We start from the raw sequence: 23,094 nt of genomic DNA on the forward strand, positions 1-23,094 counted from the left end.
AATAAAAAACATTTGCTCAAAGTGTGTTTCTGGTTTTAAGGGAGCAGCAGTATAAGATGACGAGTATTGTCTTGGCCGTTCCTGTAATCATTTTCTCGTTTATTCTGCAAACGCAACCAAATGCTCATTCTAATTCGATGGCAACGCAGTTAATTAGTCACTTTTGTTAGTGGTTTCAATGAACCTTGAGCTACCGCGACACTTATCGACCACCCTATTGAGTATTCAACCTGGACGACTGGTATAGGCAGGTCTCTTGCGAAGCCGCTGCTAAAAATACAACCTGAGGAGCTTGTTAGTCCGTCCTCTTGCGGAAGTAAGTGCAAAATACCTAGGACAGTTAGGGAAAACGGAGTATGTGTTCCTGACGTGTGTCATGGTCCAGACGGGAGGAATCGATCAAGTTACGCTCGACTTGGGCTTGAGGCCCCTAGTTTCATACGATGGGGCCAAAAACGGCTGCAGCATGACGAAAACCGCCAGCAATATGGGCTGAGACAGCTGTCTAATGAAGCATGCTATATGTAGCGAGCAAAGAAGAGCAGAAGCGCTTTTCCTAACTGTCATCGCCTGCTCTCTTCTCCCAGGCTTTACGTGGGCGTTCTATTCAAATACCTGCTTCGGTCTCACTGGAAAATAAAAAAAAACTGCAGACAGCACGCAGATATTAAGATTCTGCTTTCGCTTTCTTCTACTTGTGTGCCCGCTCAGCTTCTCCTCACAACTTACGGTTCTCATCTGCACAAGTTCATTATTAGCTTTATTTTTGTCTTGTTCATCCGTCTTGCAAGGTTCTGCCCTTTTCTTGAAATCCACTTTGTGCACATTCCGTTCTGTCCTCGGAAAGCTCATAGTAAGGGGGCATTTTTATCAGACACGTGTGCTTGAGCCAAAGGCCAGACTTGCTTCACCTTCGAAAGCGAATTCTGCAACAACGAAAATGATCGGCGACAAGCGATAACGCTACTTCTGTTGCTCGCACGTCAAGCCCGTTTTCTATACCGAGAAGCTATATCCGAGCCCTCTCCGTTTCAAAATTAGGTACACGCCAGGCGCTGCAGTGGCGCCGCGCATGCGCGGACTCGGGCAATTTTGATCACGGGCGATAAATGCTTGCTCGCATGCCCCCTCCCCCTTTCCGCTTACACCATGTGTGAACCGTCGGGCGTTCGCTTAAGTGTGTATTTTTTTTGGTTATGCGTTTATTCAGCGAAGGCTAGGTAAGTATACACGGCGCAAGAGCTGAATGACGCGTCAGGGAGGAAAAAAAAAGAAACGGCAGTGCTACTACATCTTGGTGTGTCGTGTGTTGGACGGCGCACTCACTAAAGAGGAAAGCGTGGTAGTGAGTGGATGCAACGCGTAATTTCTTTTCGCGGAATTAGCCATTAGGTTTCGCAAGTGTGACGGAATGGCATAGGCTCGAGATAATGAAAAAGAATGAAACATGTAAGCCATGAAGAAGAGAGATAAAGGGAAAGAAGAAATGATGAAGCAACAGAGATGAAAAAATGAAATGAAAAAAAGGAAGAAAGAAAGAAATGGAGGTAGAAAGACAGGAAGAAAGAAAGGAAGAAAGAAATTAAGAAAGAAAGAAGGAAGGAAAGAAAGGAAGGAAGAAGGAAAGGAAGGAAGAAAGAAAGAAAGAAAGAGAGAGAGAAAGAAAGAAAGAAAGGAAGAAAGAAAGAAAGAAAGAAAGAAAGAAAGAAAGAAAGAAAGAAAGAAAGAAAGAAAGAAAGAAGGAAAGAAACAAGAAGGAAAGAAAGGAAGAAGGAAGGAAGGAGCGGAGGAAAGAAGGAAAGAAAGAAAGAAGGAAAGAAAGAAAGAAGGAAAGAAAGGAAGAAAGGAAAGAAAGAAGGGAAGAAAGGAAGAAGGAAAGAAAGAAGGAAAGAAAGAAGGGAAGAAAGAAAGAAAGGAAGGAAGAAAGAAAGAAAGAAAGAAGGAAAGAGACAAAGAAAGAAAGGAAGAAAGAAAGAAACAAAGAAAGGAACAAAGAAAGAAAGAAAGAAAGGAAGAAAGAAAGAAAGGAAGAAAGAAAGAAAGAAAGAAAGAAAGAGAGAAAGAAAGGAACAAAGAAAGAAAGAAAGAAGGAAAGAAAGGAAGAAAGAAGGAAAGAAGGAAAGAAAGAAAGAAAGAAAGAGAGAAGGAAAGAAGGAAGGAAAGAAAGAAAGAAAGAAAGAAAGAAAGGAAGAAAGAAAGAAAGAAAGAAAGAAAGAAAGAAAGAAGGAAGGAAAGAAAGAAAGAAAGCCTAGCAGGAGAGACAAGACTGGGAGTATCTTGCATTCGCCGTCTGCTTCACCAGCCTGATCGTGCGCGCTTAGTTTCATATTCGCAGGGTCTTTCGTGGCGGCAGCGCATTATTTCACCAGGGAATGGCGTCCCCGGCGAGACAAAAGAAAGAAACAAAAAAAAAACGCTCGCCCGTTCTTTCCGGGCGGAACCGAATGCGGGTAGGAACAAAGGAATTTTCAATTTCAGCACGGTGACGCAAGCGCGTTCCAGCGACGTGGCCCTATACACTGTCTACGTTCCCTTCAAAGTTACTTCCCTTTCCTCCCTCCTTCCTACCCCGAGTCGTTGCCGACACGTACTACGCGCAAAATGAAGGCTGTGAATTGAACTTTGCCGAGGTAGACCGACCCTGTCCCATTCCAGCAGCTTAGACAAGGCTTCCGAGTGTACTGTTGCCATGATATTCGTAGTTCCTTCTTCCGGTGAATACGCGCTCCCGCTTTTCCGCACACTGTATACGTCCGTTTCTTACTTCCCGTAGAAACAGTTAATCCTGACCTCAAGCCCGGTACCGCAACGCCCTAGTAAAATTTGGTGTGATTCATAGACAGTGTCTCTTTCCGTGTATCCAGGGTTGTTTCGGAATTACCGTTCGCCTTGATTCTGCTTGACCCTCAGTGACTGAGCAGCAACCGTTTTGCTCAGAAAGTTTGCGCTCTACGATTAAATTTACAGGAACCCGTGAGGTTGCCAAGCTGCGTTGATTTACCTTTGTTATTTAGTTTCTTTAGTTAATATTGAGCATTAGATGAAGATTTTCGGGCATTTAAGCTCGTGTTATCGATTCTTCGCTAACACGAGCGATTGATGTCGGAGAAACGCGCCTATAGGGGAGCGCGCACATCGAGGCGCGCCTGTTGCTCCCGTCCAGTCAATCCTGAAGAAAGCGTTGAATCGGCCCCGAAATATCGTTTCCCTTATGAGACTTTACTCGAAGTGTCGTGGTCTTTTCTCTCTAGAGCGAAAAGCTCATGTTTTGTCGTTGTAAAATGGTAAACACCCACGGTGTGGGGACGAGCATTTCAGAGTTTTAAGACCTAACATCATCGAGAAGGTTTTTTTTTTTTTTTTAAGTCGAGAAGACGGACATAAGGCATGCGGCGAAATGTGGAAGGGAATGTAGCGGAAAGTTATAAGGTATGAAGACTAGATTTTCTCAGATTGCTGGTGTAGCTTTTGTCCAGCAGATTGCGGGTGACAAAAGAAACAAAAAAAGCGGCATAAATTGTCCAACCCGAACTACAACCGCATTGCGTGCTTAGAATGAAGAGAGAAAGAATGAGTGGTGCAAGAAAAGACCGTAGAGTGATCGGCGTCCCTAGCAAGAAGTTTTAATGTACCATAGCTTTGTTTCCTTTTCCTTCTTGCTTCGCATTTTCAGAGTCCGGAAAAGTATTTTTAGCGGATCAGTCAATATTAACATATTGAAGCAAGCATGCTCGCGCTCTTGAAATTTTGTTTACCACCAATAGTTACCTCGCATAAACGTGAAGGGTGTGCGAGTAGAGAGAGTAAAAAATTTAGGGGCGATCAATTGGATTGGCGCGGGGTAAATGCTTAGCATTTTTCTTTCGCTTGCCAGTCTATACTGAGTATGATTCTATTTCAATTCTGGTTCCATTGTCCTTCACGCACCGGCCTATTCCAGTTCGAATTCATTTCAAGTATGTTCTATTCCAGTTCTTATTCTATTCTCATTTCATTTCTATTCGTAATTGCTGCGTTTATCATTTATGCTGAGTCATTCCTAGTCCGGCCTCTCCCTTCTCTCCCCTGTGAGTAGAGAGGGTATCTCCTTCTCTCCATCTACCATCTGCTACAGCTGGCAGGTCGAGGCTTCACACAGACGCAGACGCCGTGCAGTTTTGGTCTGAAAGCATTCATACGCTCACCAACACCGGCCATGAACTTGTCTCGATCTTTCTTGACCCGTTGCCTAGCAACAGCGACGCCATATTAAGTTTTTAAAAAAATCAAATAAATATCCACGAGTGGGAGTCCAACCCTCGACGGCGCGAACAAATCAGTTTCACCGGTGCCGCGTGAGAGCACTAGGATATCGCCGTAGATTTTTTTCTTTACTGCATGGACATAGTGCCGAAAAGAAAATTTGAGTGCGTGTATTCCCAAAGCACCAGGCTGTGTAATACGAGTTCATTCTGATCAATTCGCGCTAAAAGGCACATACACACGAAAACACAAACGGACGAAGTTAACGAGTTCATTATACCCCTCCACGTCCTTACCTAGGCCATTACCGTAGTTTTTTTTTTTCTTTATTGCATAGAAAACAAACCTGCTCAGCTACCAAATGCTTCAGGTACACATACTATTCCACGATGCAGACGCATTCTCATGTCTTCGTACACTGCACTCCACCAGCACATCAAAACTGCGGGAGACATACACCGAACACACCTCGCGTTAAACTGCAACATACCACTCGCGCTGTGCATTGCACATCGCCGTCTCCATCAACTTCCATCTGCAACACGAACAGATCAGATCAGCTTAACCTTGATCAGAGCTTAACCTGAGTGTGATAGCGCCGTGAGACGTGCCGAAGGCCCATCAAAGCAAAACCATGAGCTAACCAGGCTAAACAGATGATTTGCTTTCGCACGTCTACTCGGCTTAACTACATTAAATCCATACCAATTTTTTCGCCTTCATGAACCTTCTAAAGCTATCGCATTAGAAAAGATGTAATTCTCGACGCATACACAACTGCTGCTATTTTATTCATTAATTTTATGCCCTGACACGGAAAGCGGCACGCAAGGAACTGCAAGCGCGGAGGCATGTTTTATTCAGCGGGAGCTCGAATGCGTTCGTCCGTGGGAAATAACGCTGCACGAAAAGTGCTTCTCTTTTAAAGATTAAGCATTAAAAGGGGCGAGTAGCTAATGTTTCATCTCGCATGTGTAAATAGCAGATTGCTGCTTACTCGAAACCCGTGTTTATTATAGAAGCTTCGCACAAAAATTATGTGGGCGTCCTTGCTCTGGCAGCGTCGCGTTCTGAGTGGCCAAAGGCTAGGTGTTTACATATTTAAGATACAACTACTTGGCAATGGCATAGAACACACGATCTTTGGAACCCTCGTGTTTTACGGGTCTGCGGAAACTTTCATCGTAGTGAGCTGTCATCGCATACTGAAAGACCCGCATTCTGTTCTGATCATACAAAACCCAGGGTGCACCTGAATGTTAAATTCACGCTACTTCTTTGTCTCAGTCAATTATGAATACGTTGTTCTTAATGTCATGTTTAAAGCATCCGTGGAATGTCGCAAATTAGCGTTGGTAAAATGTATCCCTAACAATAGGTTGTAATAACAATTCAACAACTTTAAAATAAAGTTAAAATAAGAATTTTGAAGGAGCAGACGAAGCAGTTGTGGCATTATGCACAAGCACGCCAGCAGCTTATATCAACTCTGCGTGAAGAACACTACTGCCGCGAGATAGAAGTGTAACACAGGACAACTATAAGGCATTCCGCACCAATGCACTCACCTGTTCTGTCGCAAGCAATACAGCTAATCGGCCCAATATTGGTAATGTAGTGGCAAAACTGTTCCTGCAAAGGACCAGAGTGAAACCATCCCTTTTCCAATATTAGTCTGATTGACTGTGCTGTTTGGGGCGTGGTTACCCCGAGTGAATGCTCATATCCTAAGCGTGAGTAGCACCCCTAGGAGTGTTAGTGATCAGTTGTTAGTTACTGAAGTTTTCTAAAATAGTTTTGGCAGTTTGTGTATAATCCTGATATCCCTCAAGAGAAAAGTATACAACAGCTGTATCTTACCGGTACTCACCTATGGGGCAGAAACGTGGAGGCTGACGAAGAGGATTCAGCTTAAGGACAACACGAGCTATGGACACAAAAATGGTGTAACGTCAAGAGACCGTAAGCGGGCGGAGCGGGTGAGGAAACAGGCGCAGGTTAATCACATCCTAGTCGAAATCAAGAGGAAGAAATGGGCTTTGGGCAGGGCATGTAATGCGAAGGCAAGGTAACCGCTGGTTCTTAAGGGTAACGGAGTGGATTCCAAGAGAAGGCAAGAGTAGCAGGAGGCGGCAGAAAGTGAGGTAGGCGGATGAGATTAAGAAGTTTGTGGGGATATGGTGGCCGCGGCTTGTAAAGGACAGTGTTATTGGAGAGAAATGGGAGAGGCCTTTTTCTGCAGTGGGCGTGGTCGGGCTGATGGTGATAAGGATGATGATGATGTATATAATCTATGGCTGTCACAAACCAAGAACTTGAACTGCAAATTTGTCACTTGAAGTTCATTGTTACTACCTCGAATGTGAAAGAGGCCCTGGAAGAGTGATAAATTTTTTGCTTGAAGTAAGCTTGTGATGGTCAGGAACATTATATTAATGTTAAAGTAACGTTTTCCTAATGTAATATGTGCCACTTCCACAAACATTAGTAAAACATACTTTCAATGCCAGGAAGGAGTTTTTCCCTAGCCTCCAATATAACTGCTCGCTGTTTTAATGGTGAGCATAAATTCTTAATGCTGCAACAAGGTTCATATGCACTGCAATTACATGTTACACCTGTGCTTCTTTCTAATGCTGATTTGCAGTTATATATGAAACATTACATAAATGCTTCGAACATAAAAATACATTATATGCCAAATTACAATGTTTTACTAATTATCTATTACTAACTTTGGAATTTGTTTTTTTGAAACGGTGTATCAACGTTCTGAGCCACACAAATACGTTATATGATGAATTTTAACGTTAGGTTAACGTTATTTCACAACACATAACGTTACTGTGACAATCATAACCAATATATCAAGTATTATAATGTTTTATGCTACTTGTAAATAAACCTCCCTGCTGTCTCTGTTTTGGAAGTGCATCGAATATTGTGTAGTCAGCAAGGAAATAATAAAAGTAAAGAAAAAGCACTTCCAGCCTTAGGCTGCCAATGAAATCCCACTCCCAAAATACTCCAGTAAAAGCACTTTCTGTAACACATTTTGCCAAATAGAAGTCTCGTAACACATGCACTTTTTTTTTTACTTAACTTCGTTGTAGACACGGAAGACGACCAGGAAAAACTTTTGTCGATGCAATCTTTCGGCGCTGTTTTTATGATGTCGCTTCTATACTCACGATGAGTATGTCCCGATATTCATATACATGCCTTTAACGTGCCTTCAGAACGTGCCAAACAAAAATCGGCTTGTTTGCATTCTTCTCGGAGTATATATAAATGGAAATTCTGGAGTCCTTCCGTCCAGCCAGAGACTTTCGAATGCTGCTTGCCCGCTATGCATATATGCAACTCCTCTATACATCACGGTGCACACATATATGCATATACCGAGCGTTTCACTTAAGGTGCTCTGCAATGTTTAAAAAAAAAGCAGGCTTCTTAAGTTTGTAAAACACTTTTTTTGCGCATAGCATTTTCAGTTGTTTAGCTGATCAGAATATACAGCTATGACGTGCTAACTAGTGGGCTGGTTAACTAGTCTTGAATAGTTAACTTTTTAACTACGACTGTTGGTCTCCTTTATTTATTGTGAGGCGCGTAGCCCACCGTCAGTAATATCCGCATCTGTTTGTAGAATTTTGAAAACGCGGCTGCTCTCAGCGCTGTGGCCTAACAAATTTTGACTGCATCGCGCCAAACTAAATGTGCATCCGAGAAATTCGCAGGCACAGCAACCCCTCCAGTGCACATAACTGGTCAAGGTAGCCAAAATTTGTTGGGCCACAGCGCCGATGGTAATCGCGTTTTCGAAATTCTAAAAACGGATGTAGATATTAATTACGGTGCGCTACACGCTTCTCAATAAATATATTTACGTGAGATAAATAAGCAGAGTAACAGTAAAAGATAAAAAGCCAGCTATTCAGTATTATTTAACCAACCTACTAGTTAGCACGTCTTAGCTGTATTCTGAAGCGCTACACCGCTGAAAAACATATGCTCAGAAAAGCGGTCTTCTAACTCAAAAATCCTCCTTTAAAATTGCCGAACATCTTAGGTTAAACACGCGTTATATACCCATATTACTCTGATAAACAGGCTGACACATGCGTATAAAATAACAAGGCTTTACTGACTTTCGACTGAGGACCAGTGCATATATATATATATATATATATATATATATATATATATATATATATATATATATTGTATTCAGTAGGGGTTCCAATGGCCCAGTTTACTAGTTTAGGTACAGTATTACGACAAACGCGACTGTTCTTTTAACGTTTATTTCGCCAACAGTTTCGGGAATGGTATTCCCTTCGAGGAAGGGAATATATATATATATATATATATATATATATATATGCCAGGCGGTTTGCAATCCCATGAACAACGTCGAGCACATGTATTAAACAGAGGCCTCCCTGCTTTGCATACTTAGTTCCAAGACCTGTGAGCTCTGTCTCGGGAAGCGTCGCAGTCTTTTCACTAGCGTCCTCTTGGAATGAGTTGGTGAGCTGCTATGAGCCTCTTTATCTATGCGGACTCTTTTTTATAAACCGTAACGTCAAGTGTGGCGGAGATCCTTTTGAGTGAAAAAAAAACTTTAAAAAAGCGAATCACTGCCTCTTCCCGCAAACCACCATGACAGTTATATCCGTACAACAGCGGCTTCAAACCAGTCACGGCTCTGAAAAGGACAGGTTTGTACGCAGTCATCGCTCATTATTATGGTCCTCTTTATTATGCACGGCTAGAGGCACGCACAAGCTTCGCAGAGACCCCGTTTTTATTCCCGTATACGAAAACACGAAGGTTAGAGAAAACATAAGAAATGCATGCAGCGGCGCAGGTTTTTCTGCCATGTTCATATAAACCTATGTCGGCCTGAAGCGGTGTCGGAGTTTTCAAAGCGAACAATTTTAGGCTTGTATTTTGGGCAGTTAACACTTTAGAATAACAAGCGCGGGCGTTGATTTTTTCCCGTACATTTGTTTACGTCGACCTGACGAGAGCGAATCGAGTAAGAAATGTGATCCGCCTATAGTCCTATACCTAACCATGATACACCCAGACTGCAAAGCCGGGTTAACTTGCACAGGCTGTAGATAGCCGCCTCTCTTTTATAAAACGGATTTCGATGGAGGACAACTCACTCCTTTTTTACACCCATAAGGGCATTCGTGTTTACAGTGCAGCCCCCACACACGATAGAAAATGCATGATTTAAACGAAAAGCCAACAAGTTTAACTGAGCAGCTCCTGCCAAATTCATGCAAACGCGACCGATGGCTCTATCGGGAAGGGTAATCCGGAAAACGCGCGTTTTTAGTGGCGACGAGGGATTTCGCAAAACGACATCGCGATCGCACTACAACACGAACGAAGGATAAAACTGTGCGTCAGGAATTTTCGCAACTTGTATTTTAACAACCGAGTTCGACAATAGCTGCCTGGATACAAATAGTCCTTCACGATACACTAACTTCGAAGCAATTTCTTTGTTGCATTCAAGCTGGCACAGTTCGGGTGAACACGGTCTCCGCTCCGCACCTGAGTCTTCCCATCGCTATTGCTAAATGTCCGTAGTCTGTAGCCGTTGGGTTTTTTCTTTACATTAATGCATTCTCCTGAGATGAAAGAAAACCTCGAGATAAGAAAGGCTGGAATCTCCAGTTGCGCCTTACTACACGGCAATAGCCCTCTTGAGCATAATGGCAAGCAATTTTTCCAAGTTGAGGTAGCTCATACATTGTCGACTATTCCGCTCACAAAACACAACATTGCGCAGAAACGCACTCTCTTACAATGTCGGTCAAGTTATTTCTTTTCACGAAACTTTATAACTGTAAGGATGATTTGCTTTATTCACTACTTTTCTGGCTGGGAACCGAAGTGTCCCTATATTAATCAGGCATACCTGACTGCCGTGTCTAAGTGATTTCACTGCGGATGAGCACAAAGTCCTAAATATTAACGAGCTCTTTAATAATTCTACAGATTGCGATGATGACTTTACCGGTGAAAGCTTGCTTGTCTTCTTTTGAAATTTTCCAGTGCCTCTACAATCCTTGGTTCCGCTTTCCCTTTCCCTTCATTATTTATTTTCGCTTAGAGGAAGAGGAGAGGGCATGAGCGCGATTCGTAAAAGAAAACACAGTGCTACAGTACAGACCCGATTGTTCATGATGAAAAATTTCATTTCACGGACCGCACTTAAACATGAGAAAGATTTAAAAATGGCTTGCCCTAGATGTATATAGTGCGGTATATTAAAGTCTTTGTGGGACAGGTAATGGATTGGGGTAAGACTCCAGTTAAAAACGAGACACTGTTTCATCGTTAATCAAGTGCTGAACATTTTTGCCGCGCCCATCTAGCAACACTGTGGAATCGAGTCCTTTCTTTCGTTTGCTAAGCATAGCTAACTGAAACTGCAGGTTTAGTGCACGCGAGATTAATCGTCATCGAGCGCATGGCCTGGGAAAATATTTAATGCGATCATGTACTAAAAATAAATTTTAGTGTCTTATTGATGACAAGTAATAAATTTACAATATTTTAAACACGGACAAGAGCTTTAGAAGGGTGTTCACCGACTTAGGACGGCAATATCTACCTGGAGAATTATTTTACGTCCAGCATTCTTCGACAAACATTTTATATACTGGAATATTTTTAAGGTAGTATTACGAAAATATTGAAGATAATGGTTCATTTTTCCGATGTATAGCAAAACCTTTCTTTCCGAATGTTTTCATCACTCGCATTAAGTAGTTAAGACTGCTACTGAAAACCAATAGGGATCACTTTTGCCTATAGCAAGAACATTAATGCCATAAAATGCAAATCTGCGGATATATATTATTATACCGAAATCTTGCAATATATAAAAACACTGCATTCATAAACTGGTTCTGGTTTAAAAATGTTTGTCCAAAATCTTTGGTTGCGATCATGCAAGGAACTTGTGAGTCAGCAGCAGACTGAGGAAGAGCTTCATCCGGAGTGCTTGTAAAAAAGGTTCGTGATGCGGATACATTCCGTCTGCATGAGGCAGGTTACAAGTGTTTGCAAAACTAAATTTTCTCGGTCGAGCACTTCATTCTGCATGTTTTTGTGCTGCTGTTGACGACTTATAGCGCACAGAAAAGACAAAAAAAATTTGGTATTCACCGTTCAAATAAGACCGTTTCGCAGCGCTGTCAACAGTGTCGTGGGGCACGAATGCAGTCAACCAGAACGCATGTTGCAGACATCGGTACTGTGCTTCGATACACGCGAAATACATTTTCACGACGATATGAACATTATACTATAAGCGCAGACCGATGGCGCTCTGCTACACAGATCTATTCGGATCGACAGTTGTGTGTATATCTAACAACGCCCTAAAATTACATGTTATGAACGTCGCCGCTTGAGGACAGTTTGACACTAAATACCTTACAAGATGGCAAAAACCCGCCGCTCACTTCACTAAACGTTACTTCACTTCATGGCCCCACCAAAGCATAACTTTGCGCCTTGGAAGGTACTTTGGGCGCCGCTAAATGCCTAAATATTTTCCCTAGTATTGAGCATAATCAATGCAGACACACCTTCGGCGAGATATCATCCCCATTGGCCGCAGTAACTAGTTTCCCATTTAGAAAAAAATTTATTTACATATGTACACATGCCAAGGTTACCAGGTACAGTGACATTTTCAAGAACACATGACAATAAGCATGTAAGGCGAGCCAATTAAACAGCTACCATAAACATCTCTAGGTAAATAATAGGAATTGCTTATGGGCGATGTAAAACAGGATAGAATACCTATTGACACAAGGGTGAAAAGGCAATAATTTGACATTGAAGTATTTAAAAGGAGACCTTAGAGCCAGTTTGGCCTAAAAACCAGGACAGGACGACTATTATTCACAGAAATGAATGGGCATGACCATTGCCGGAGAAACTCTTCCTCACCCAAGAAAAAGAGTTCCTCGGACAAAAAACTGATGAGCTCCCGTCGGAGACGGCCGAGAATCGGCCACACAGCGCGGCGTCGAAAGCCACCAGCGACCGCGGCGCATCGACTGCGCCATGAACTAAAAAGACCCGCAACAATTAACAGGCGAGCAAAACGGCCGCTGGGGAATCGGCCGCGGGAGACGAAGCACGAAATGCCCTGCCCACGGAATCCCGCATGAACCGCGCGCCAAAAGACACGCGCTACCACGCAGGTGACTAGCGTGGCGATTAGATTCTGGGAGCGGGCAATTCGGACAGGTACTGGAGCGTAAAACACCCAATCGCTCTAACCGATCACAAGTAGGGAGCACTGCCCAGCCAAGTTTCTAGACAAAGTCGCGTAGATGGTCTGGGAGAGGTGTCGACGCTAAGCGTGCCCACTGAACGCGGCGCATAAGTGAGCGGCGAGCCGCCGGCACAACAGGCAACAATAGCGAGCCCATAATGTCCACCACACGGTCTGCGACGATGTTGACATCAGGTGCTACTGCTGTTACATGCCTGTAAAAGGCCACTGACGAGGCATAGAAAGCGGAAGGTTGCTCTGACTGAGGTCCATGATTAACAGGGGCCGCGGGATCCAAAAAGCGTAAAGAAGAACCCAAAAGGTACCGAGTCAGGGTTCGCGCCGGAGACGCGTTTCCTAGCAGGATACGCAAAATACCCTTTAAAGCTAACAGCGAGGACGTAACAGACAAATTTGGAAAGGAAAAACCTCCTCTCTCCCGTGGTTGTCCAAGAATAGCCCGAGCCACAAGCTCGGTACCGCCTGACCAAAAAAAGAGAAAAAACTGTAGTCTGCACCAGCCTTATGACACGGAGGGGTCGTTTAACAGTATAGCAAAGGTACCAGAAGGCACCGAGAATGACTGACTGAGCCAGGTAGCGCCTCTCAAGCAGAGGCAGGTCGAATATCTGCGCCCTTCGCACACGAGCTGTAATGTCGTTGACGACCGAAGACCACACACCATCCCATATTCCAGCACAGTCGTAGGTCACACCTAAAATGCGCATCTGCGCGTACCACTGCAAAGGTATTGCAGATGTAATACAAGTCTGGGTAGACCCCACAAAAAAGTAACGACTCTTCGAGTAATTAAGAGCAGCTCCAGACAAGGAGGCGAACTCACGAAAGACATTTAGAGTTTCAAGCAGGCTGCGTTCATCAGCTAAGTACAGAGTGATGTCATCTGCATAAGCAGTGACGCGCACCGCTTCGCTCCCTGGCAAAGCCAGACCTCTAATAAGGGAGTGGCGATTGACTGCCAAGAGGAAAGGCTCTAATGCTAAGACAAACAAAAGGGGGGAGAGCGGACAACCTTGACGGACGCCACGGCGAACATCAAACGCGGTACTTTCCCGGCCATCGAGGAACAGAATGCTTGAAATATCTCTGTACATCTCTCTAATGAGAAGCACGAAAGAAGCTGGGAAACCGAAAGCATCCAGCGTCCCGTAAATATACTCGTGCTCTAAAAAGTCGAACGCCTTCTCTTGATCAAGGGAAACAAGAAGACCCTGTGCGCGCCGCCGTAATGTATACGCTAGGATGTCTCGCGTTACAGAAGATAAACTATGCATTTCACGGCCTGGGATGGAGCAAACCTGGTGGCAGGAAATAAGTAACGGGAGGAGACGACGAACGAGTAATTTTGCTAGTACTTTGTAATCTGAATTTAGTAGGGTGATAGGGCGCCAATCTGCCGGACATGTCGAGAAATGAGACTTTTTAGGAATTAGGACAATGCGGCCTCTTTTGAATGATTCAGGGAAGACTTGCTGAGTGAAGCATAATTTTATCACTTCCGAGAAAATGGGGCCTACAATATCCCAGAATTGTAAATAGAACTCCACAGGAAGGCCGTCTGGTCCAGGTGCTGAGCCTCGTTTCATGGAGTCCAACGCCTCCATGATTTCCCTTGTTGTTGGCAGAGCCATAAGGCTGTCATGGAGTTCAGTCGAAACCTGAGGCAAGCCTGCTAAAAATGGGTTTGCGGAAACTGCATTGCGATCAAGTAGAAGGAGCGACTGAGCAATACTCCTGAAATGGTTATAAAACGCACTGAAATTCCTGCCACCTGGTTGGGACGTAGCCCCGGCGGAAGATGTAAACGCACGGGCCCCTTGAGTGTACAACAGCTCTTGACGCGCAAAGCGAAGTATCTCGGGATGAGCAGTTGGACTGCGTCGACAACGCCATGCAGAAGCTGTCAAAGAGGAGGCACGTAAAAGGCGCTGTAGGCGCTCCGAAAGCTCCTCTTTCCATGCGCACATAAGCGACGAAGGCGACGGGGTGCGTTGAGCAATACGCAGCTTCGCCGTCACCACGCGCACCTCATCTGACACGCGAGCCCTAAGGGCTCGACCAGATGCGGCGCAATGGTGACGCCACTGCTCCTTCAGACGGTCCCAGTCACCAGGCACGGCCCCAACAACCGAAAAGCGCAAGACGCGCGTGAGCCCTTCTTTAGTGCTGGCGTCGTGAAGGATGCGTGCATCCAACCGCCATGGTCTCTGAGGAGATCCTGCAGCCGCCGGAACCGCGAGTGATAGAAGAAAAGGGTGGTGGTCTGATATGTGCACCGGCAAGGATGGTAGCGTCATTACATTGGCTGCACACACTGTCCGCGAAAGGCTCGTCGGAACATACGCCCTGTCTAACCGACTCGCCGATAACCCGCGACGCCAAGTCCACACAAAGACGTTGCCATAGAGGAGCTCATAAGCGTCTGTGAGCCTAAAATGGCTGACTAGGCGGCGCAACTCGCGCGCATTCCAGCCTGGCCTACACCTACCAGGGCCTTGCACATCAGCGACCGTATCGAGCACGCAGTTGAAATCGCCCAACATCACAACATTACGCCCTCCAAGAAAATACACATCTAAATCTTTAAAGAATGCGTTTACCAAATTAGAATGCGCAGGCGCATAAATGCAAAGAATTCTCAGCTGAAGTGCGTTAAACGTGCAGTCGAACGCCAGCACGCGTCCAAGCGCATCGTAGATAACATGATGATCTTGCAAGAGTGAGCGGTTCAAAACGAGGACGCCAACGCCGCTAGAACGCGTGCTGGCGTACGAAAAGAAGGCATCGACGCCAAACCTACGCTTGAATTTCAACACGTCACTGAGGCGAAAAAAATTGGTTTCCTGCAGGCAGACAATATCGCAACCCGAGGAACGAGCGAATGCGACCACCGCTGCCTGCTTCAAAACACTGCGGAACCCCTGTACGTTAAGAGTAATAATTTGAAGATGAGTCATTTTGGAAATTAAAAATGAAACCTGAACAGTCGTGATGTTTAGGCAATACAAAGCGCGCCGCGAACGGCGCTAAACCATCTCACTTTTTGCGGAGGGTCGGACCAGAGGAGGCACGAGGCCTCCTTGGCCGACCGGCAGAATTGTCCGAGTCCGTATAGTTGACGCATGTGGACGCTTTAGGCTTGAACTCAAAGCGACCATCTCAACATCGGACGACTGTGCGCTGGAAGTGCTGGCGCTGGTCCTCGATGTCGAAGAGGATGGCGATTGCACAGGGTCAGCGTCTGGAGATGATCTTGGCTCCTCTCCAAGCGATGTCGACGACGACGACGGCGGCGTCGGGTCCTCCTCAGGCGTGATGACAGTCTCGTCAATGACGAGGTTGACTGAAGAGGCTGAGGATGGCAAGCTGCTGTCGTCACCGTCAACCTCAGCTATGTCGGCGTCCCTGCTCAAATCCGCAACGCTGGCCGCGGGCTGTAGCACGGGCTCCGAGAGGGGCACGTTCTCAGCATCAGGGTTTTCCAGGGCCACAGTAGGCTCCACCCCAATGGCATCAGGGACGCACGGAGAGACGGAGGCTGACGCAGCACGCACATTTACTGTCTGCTCACTTGGTGCAGTATTGGACGCATCAAGAGCAGACTCCGGTTCTTCAACGCAGTGAGGCTGGGACGCAGCGGAAGCAACCGTAACGGCGTCGGTGTCGGATGCGCCGGGCTCCTTGATGGTTTCAGCGGCTCCCTGAGCGGCCTGCGGGGGCGCAGGACGGGCCGCAGCCTCTGAGTACGAGGGCTTGATGGCGCACGCCACGGTAGCGTGTGGATCGCCACAACGACGACATGGGAGCACGCAACCTTGGCCTTGGTGCCCAAAGACCCCACAGCGGGCGCAGAAAGGAGCCGTGCACTGTGCCCTGAAGTGCGCAGTGGACCCACAACGCCGGCAAACGCGCTGCATGCCCTTGTAGTCACACGTCACGCGGTGGCCCGCGACCTTGATGTAGTTTGGTACGGGTGACTCCGGCTTCATTTCAATTCGCACATAGCGGGTCCCGGTGGTGACAGTGGGACGCGACCCCATGACACCGCGACTTATGTGCAGCACCTTGCCATAAGGGGAGAGAGCCTTGGCAAGGGCGTCACTAGGTACACGGGCGGGCAGAAAGAGGACAGTCACCTGGGTCACCTGCGGTCTCAGGGGAACGATGGCGACGCGTTCCTTGCCGATGATGAGGCAGGAAGCTTCAACGATTTTAGCCATGGCGGCTTCACTTTTCACAGTGACTTGGTAGTTGCGTCCACCGAAGTGCTGGACGCAGTACACTTCTTCCAATCCAACAACGGAGGCTGTCGCATCGACGACATCCTCCGGACTAGCCCCCTCAGGGACGACAACATCAAAGGCAAGAGCCTTTGTAGGTGGCTGGCTCACCATATTGAGGCGCCCGCCAGCCGAAGGACACCTTAACAAAAGGGCACGTCCAAAGGTCGAACACCGGCCACCGACGCAAGCCGGCGGCCGGAACACACACCGAAGCGTCCACCAGCTTGCAGAAGCACGACTACGACTACAAAAAAGCCAGATATCAACCACACAACGGATTTGCTTTCCTCTTTTCCAAGAGACAAAAGTTATATGCAGGCATAGGGAAAAATTAACTGGCATGGAAGGCATAGATCTGCGCCATGGCGACTTGAGACATACGCGAGGGGACTGACAATGGCTTCAAACTCTGCTCAAACGCGTGCGCTACTTAGCAAACGCGAGGACACAAAGACATAGGACGTCTGCGCGAACGTTTGGGAACATGACAGTTCCAAAAAGGATTGTTAACTTCCTTTAAAATTTCTATTAAATTTCTTTTGATCCTATGAACAGTATAATAACTTTTGCATTCAATCAACGTTTGTTATTACAAAGTGGGTAAAAAGTTGCTTCTTTGTAAGCACTCCTGTCAGTAAAAAGCTACTAGAAAATCACTTTCACAATTAACCAACTGGCCTCAGTGTTAGCACTGATAGGTACTATTTCAAATTCTGGTTCGATGCCAGAAAGCTGTGACGCTAGCTTCCTCGCCGAGGCTTTGTTGTGGCGGGAGTAGACTGGCCTTCAAGCACTGGCCGGTCGATAACTCGGCCGCGAGGTGAGCGTCGATCGCTCGTTGTGCGCTGTTTGGCGGCGGCTGCAAAATCTCTACGTGTGGCCCTCAGCACCGCCCACGGAGAGCGGACCAAGCTCAGGCCGCTACTTCAATAAGCATTCATCCTTGTCAGGGCGCACGAAAGAGCTCGTCATTTTTCTCTCCTAAACTCATACCAGACGTCGACCGCATAGAAGCCGGTCTTCGTATATCTTGCGCACATATAGTGCGTGTGTGCAGGTGTACATGTGTTCGCGTGCTTTTGCAAGTATAGTAATAGGCAAAAGTTAGCGAGATGCGAGACTGCAAAAAAAAAAGTTATTTCATTGCCTCGCTCTCTTCGTTCCAGGTGTTGGAGCGTTCAAGTCTCTTATGCTTCCAGACTTTCCTGCAAACCGGCTTGTTTGAGCACAGTTATAAATTATTTTCCGCTAATCTGCGTCCCGTAAATTTCTCTCCATGTCTGCACGTGCGTTTGCGCTCAACAGTTGCCAGCTTCCGCTGAAAAACGGCAAGACTTCGGAGTTATCCGATTCATTTTCAGTGTTTGAAGTGCTCTCCCACAATTTGTAGTGCCGGGCACAAATTTAGGCTTTCTTAGCCAATGAAAAAATTTCATACTTTTTAAGGTGTTGTTTTTATTAGAGGCCCAACATTATCTTCTGCACACATGCCGGAGGGTATAACTTTGTTAGACCTCGCATTTTATTTACACCTAGTGCATGTATGTCCAAGAAACTGGGCTCTATGAGCCCGTGCTTCTTTAAAGCTACTTTCCCTTCCGAGTTGGCAGAGAGAACTTTTCGGCTGTGGACTGTTTATCTTTGAATAAACCTCTCCCACGTGACTGTGTTCATACTTCTTGGATATTTCTATCAAGCACTGTTGCACAGCGCAGTAAAAGTTGAAAGTAATGTTTACCTACGCGTGCTAAACTACAGGTAGTACGCGGCTGGAAGATTGATGGCGAAAACCAGGGGATCGTCATAAATTGATAATTGTAAACGTAAAATTGTCTTGTAGCCTACGGGTATCTCTAATGTTTTTAAGGCAGTCCTGGAAGGTTATGTCGTAAAAATTAAGAATTGAAAGGACGGCGAGTTGCAGGGTAGCGATTGTTAAATTTAAATAACATTTTCTTCTGAGAAAACCGAATAATTGATCCTGATGGCCGCCGCCACCAGCGCTTTCCTAAATAGACGCTCTTAGATTCCATCTGTCTACCTCTACATATCTGCAAAACAATATAACAACGTGCTCTAATCACATAAAACACTAAAAAAAGATCCCACGCCGGCGTCTGGATAAATCATTTGCGTGTAAAATTGACGGCGGAGATGCCACCAGTGTGGTCTGTTCGCCAAGTGGACACACGTTTGAACTTTGATAAACACTTGCCCTATTTTGTTTTCATAACCTATAAGCACAACCCGTCGAATTCTTCAAAAGAGCCACTTTAGTAAGAAACATTGCATCATATATCTCACACCATACGAAACACGCCTCATCCAAAAAGCGTCCTCTGTACTCTGGATGCATATATTTCTACCAAATGTGAAAATATAAACGAAATCAAGCTTGTGGCTTATGCAACAGTGCAATCATTCAGTGAGATCGACACAGATACAGATAGATAGCGATGAAGAACAATGCACTCTTACACATATCAATGCAGGCTTATGCATAAAGTTCAGGTGCGATATTTTTTTGTGCGGATGATAGACCTTGCTGCACCCGTTGGGCAACCAGGCAAATAATCCGCAAATAGCTATCTGCGCTTTTAGAAACACCGCGTAGCAGCGCATTTTTTTTATATACAAGCTCGAAGTCCTGTTTAAAGGTGAAGTGAAAGAAATCACGTGATCAATGTGCACATGGTTACCAACACAAATGTAGCTATCTCTTAGAAATAAGCACCAAGATTTCGGGGCGTTTGTTTCACTGCGTTTTTCATAGAGACTGCAAGGGCCTGAAAGCAAGTTGTGCGAATCTGGCAACGTTGAGCTGTGGTCACTGTCTCTTTTTCTCAACTATATGCTTTCCGTGTCTGGTTATTCGCTTAGATTTATTTGTATACTTTTTTATAGCGAGCTCGCAGCTCACCTAAGAAAGATGCAAAATGCTTCAAGTGATAATGACAAAAGTAAGTATATTCTAAAGGCACAATTTCTGCTTTTCTCTCTGTCTCATTTCTTTCGCAGGTGGTGTTGTGAACGAAGTTTGCTAAGGTCGTCAGCGCACGTAATGTACAGGGCTGCGGAAGTCCAACATGAGAGGCTGCGACGAAGTCGGTGCTGTGCTGTCCGTTAGACTGCTTGGACATCGACTCTGCTGCACACTCCGGCGGGTGGATATGTGAAACGTGTGCGCTAAGTGGCTGCTATGCCTAGTCCTCTTAAATATATCGAAGCACGAGTATCAACGTTTTATTTTCTGCTCATTAAGCCATGTGATGTCTACGCTGCTTGCGTTAGTAAAGTAGTCAGCCACTAAGCTGTTAATCTTTTTTTGGCATTAACTGGTCCTGCTAAGTCATTTATGCGCTGATGAGGAGAGTAGAATATATCCCTAAGGAGATCGACAAGTTATTGCCAGTATGATAGTTATCTTACGACAGCGTTCTGCTCAAACTATGATAAGTGTGTGTTACAAACGCGTGTGTTGGAAGTGATCACAGTTCGGGAAATAGTTAGATTTGCGTGTACACCTGCTGTGAACTCGCTTCAACGCTGCTTCCAAGATTAACGGGTGGCGAAGTTAACAGACAATTGCTGTTATAGCCCATAGAAATGTCACAAGACAGGTCTGCGAACACTCAGCGCTTTTAAAGGAATTTTTCGTGTTCCGTCACTTTATCGCCTCCGCCATTAACCTGAGTTCAAACGAATAACGTTCATAAAGACAGCAATGGCCTTATTTCCGTGTTCCCGGTTGCTGAAAAGAAACGAACTTTTATGTCAGAGGTAATTGGGAATACAAAGTGTGTTGTTTCCCCTAACAAGCATTCAGTCCGTTTAACTGGCGCTTCCGTTCTCCGGCTCCGCGCATTTCACTTAGTTCGCGGACAGGTTTATGAACACTGGCCTTTTACCCCACGAAGCATGAACAACGTCCTCAGAACGTTATATGCAGACGCAGCTTGTTTTGTGCACTTTGCTGACACAGATCAGCATTCGCGGTGCATGAAGACTGTCTCCAGCGACCAATGAAGCAGCTGTCACCGTGAGCGAATTTGTGCCACAGCGCTACTGCTAGTACCTTCAATGGGATGACAGAGCGGCACTGAGCATACGACTGAAGATTATGATGAAGTCAACCCGGCCATGGGCCCGAACAGACTGTTCCTAGGGATCTGGCCAGTGCTTATTTGTGACATCCTCGTCGATCAAACGTTCAGAAAGTTAGGCATAATTGCCAGTATTTGATCGCCTTTGAAAAAGCCTTCGAAGAGCACATCATAAAAAGGAAGTCTGCTGTGTGTAGATCCTGCGGTCTCTGCTTCAGTGTCCGCAGTGTAAATTCGTGGCGAAACCTTCCTGCATTGAACGATCAGCAGTTATTCCAGTGCGCTTATCTAATCTTCTTTCTGGATCACCTGTGGGCGAGCACTTACACAAGGGACACTGCTAAGGAGTACTCCTGTGTCCAGAACTAAGAAGCTCAGAAGTAACCAGATCCGTCGGCCAAATAGCTGGACTAGGGGGTACTGCACATTTTATATAAGACAGTCGGACTGAATGCTGGAGGCCGAGACCGACAATGTGGGCAACGCCGATGTGGGCTCACACAACTCGATTTATGCGGACAGACCACGAGTTCACAGAGCAGACACGAACGCAGCCAAGTGTGTTTGTTTTCCCCACAAGCTAATCCGCAGACCCTGCAACGGAATAACTGTGCCATTGCTTAATACGCGGGTGACTCGGGTCTCTAAGCTGAACAGTACCACAGTTCACTGAAGCTGCAAGACTGAACCTCCAGCGTGCGTCGCGTTCCGTTGCTCCTGTCCTGGTTGTCACGACATGACAGAAACGGGACCCATGGCAGAGGCCATCCAGCTCCTCCTGCTCTCTCCGCTCTCCACGTTCTCTGTGCTGGTGTGGCTGGCAGCGCTGGTCCTTCACGCGCTGTCGCCGCGGCTAGAACCCCGAGGCTCGAGGCCGAGGCTGGTGGCCCGTGAGTCTGACTTCTCGCGGTTCCTGGCCACGGCGATCCCTGCGCTGACGCAGGCCTACGCGCCCCCACCGTGGGCGCGACATCCCACAGTCCAGTCGCTCCTGGCGGCCACCGTGCTTCGCCGGTCCACGGACGTGCCTTTCTTCAGGTGAGCTGCAAGCCCGACTGGGAGGAAATACGATTGGAGCAGTGAGAGCGAGATTGGTTGTGCTGCACGGTTTCATTAGTGTCTCCGTCTGTCCTCTGGTCTGTATGCCCGACTGCATTATCCACTTGCTGCAAAGGCTCACAGTTTATCGCACTCTGTTCGCCAAGGACTCCGTTTCAGCGTACAGAGGGCAAGAACGACCTAACTGTGTGTTCCGCAGCTCCCAAAGCCGCTGCCAGCAGGAAGTGAAAAAATGACGATGAAGTTTTATGACTTAACTGCACATGCTGACGTCCAGACCATCTTTAACCAAATGTCATGGCTAGATGTCGCATGTTCAGCCTGAAAAACGCCCAGAACGTGTTCTAGACGAGCGTTTTTTTCCTCTGTACTCTTTCTACAGGCGTGCAGTCCTGGGAACTTCTGTTGCAAGTGATACGTCGATCATGCGCATGATCGTCAATAATTATCCATGACCACACGCTTGTCTCTCCACGCGTTTGAGGCTTCTGCATTTCTGTCCCCTAGTTTGTCCTCCTGTCTATGACTGCCCATCTAAACCTGGGGCCAGTCAGAGAGATAATTTGACGTAAGTACCGCATAGTTGCGCCTTTCTAGCTGAATTTCAATCTAAAGCAAGCAAGGTGGTCGCTGTATTTGCTTCTCCTCAAATGCGTTGCGAGTGTAGCTTCGAAATAGCTGCGATCGGCTTCATTGCCATGCGAGTATCCAGACATTCACTGCATTCCACTGTGCTGCGGTGGTGCGTGCAGGACGCACCTGCAGCTCCGCGACCGCGGCCTGGTGGCCCTGGACTGGGCGGGCAGCACCCCCTCGGCCCAGCCGGCCAACCCGGACGAGCTGCTGCTCATCGTTCTCGTGCTGCCCGACCTGGGGCGGGACCCGTGCAGCGTGGGAGACACATGCCGAGCCATCCTGGCCAGGGGCATGAGGCCCGTGGTGCTCACCCAGCGGGGGCACGCCGGCTGCCCGCTCACCACGCCCAGGCTGCAGGTGGGTGCGGAATCTGAGCTAGAAAAAAGGAACTTGCATTGGGTTTGATGGCAGTGCGTGCTTAAAGCAG

The 23,094-nt window shown here is 46.4% G+C and overlaps 1 protein-coding gene across 2 annotated transcripts in view; it reads left to right on the forward strand.

Annotated features, from left to right (window-relative positions):
- The window catches only part of LOC149363283 (protein ABHD15-like), a 172,724-nt gene that overhangs the window by 136,253 nt on the left and 13,377 nt on the right, over positions 1–23,094 (forward strand). For both annotated transcript variants that reach the window (XM_089573429.1, XM_089573430.1), the window contains exons 2-3: positions 19,888–22,010; positions 22,784–23,024. In XM_089573429.1, the coding sequence (XP_089429555.1) occupies positions 21,709–22,010; positions 22,784–23,024 (543 nt within the window). In that variant the 5' untranslated portion in view covers positions 19,888–21,708. The remainder of the gene's footprint in view (positions 1–19,887; positions 22,011–22,783; positions 23,025–23,094) is intronic.

This window comes from Amblyomma mixtum, chromosome 2, assembly GCF_055824585.1.
Source record: "Amblyomma mixtum isolate Tamu chromosome 2, ASM5582458v1, whole genome shotgun sequence".
NCBI lineage: Eukaryota > Metazoa > Arthropoda > Arachnida > Ixodida > Ixodidae > Amblyomma > Amblyomma mixtum.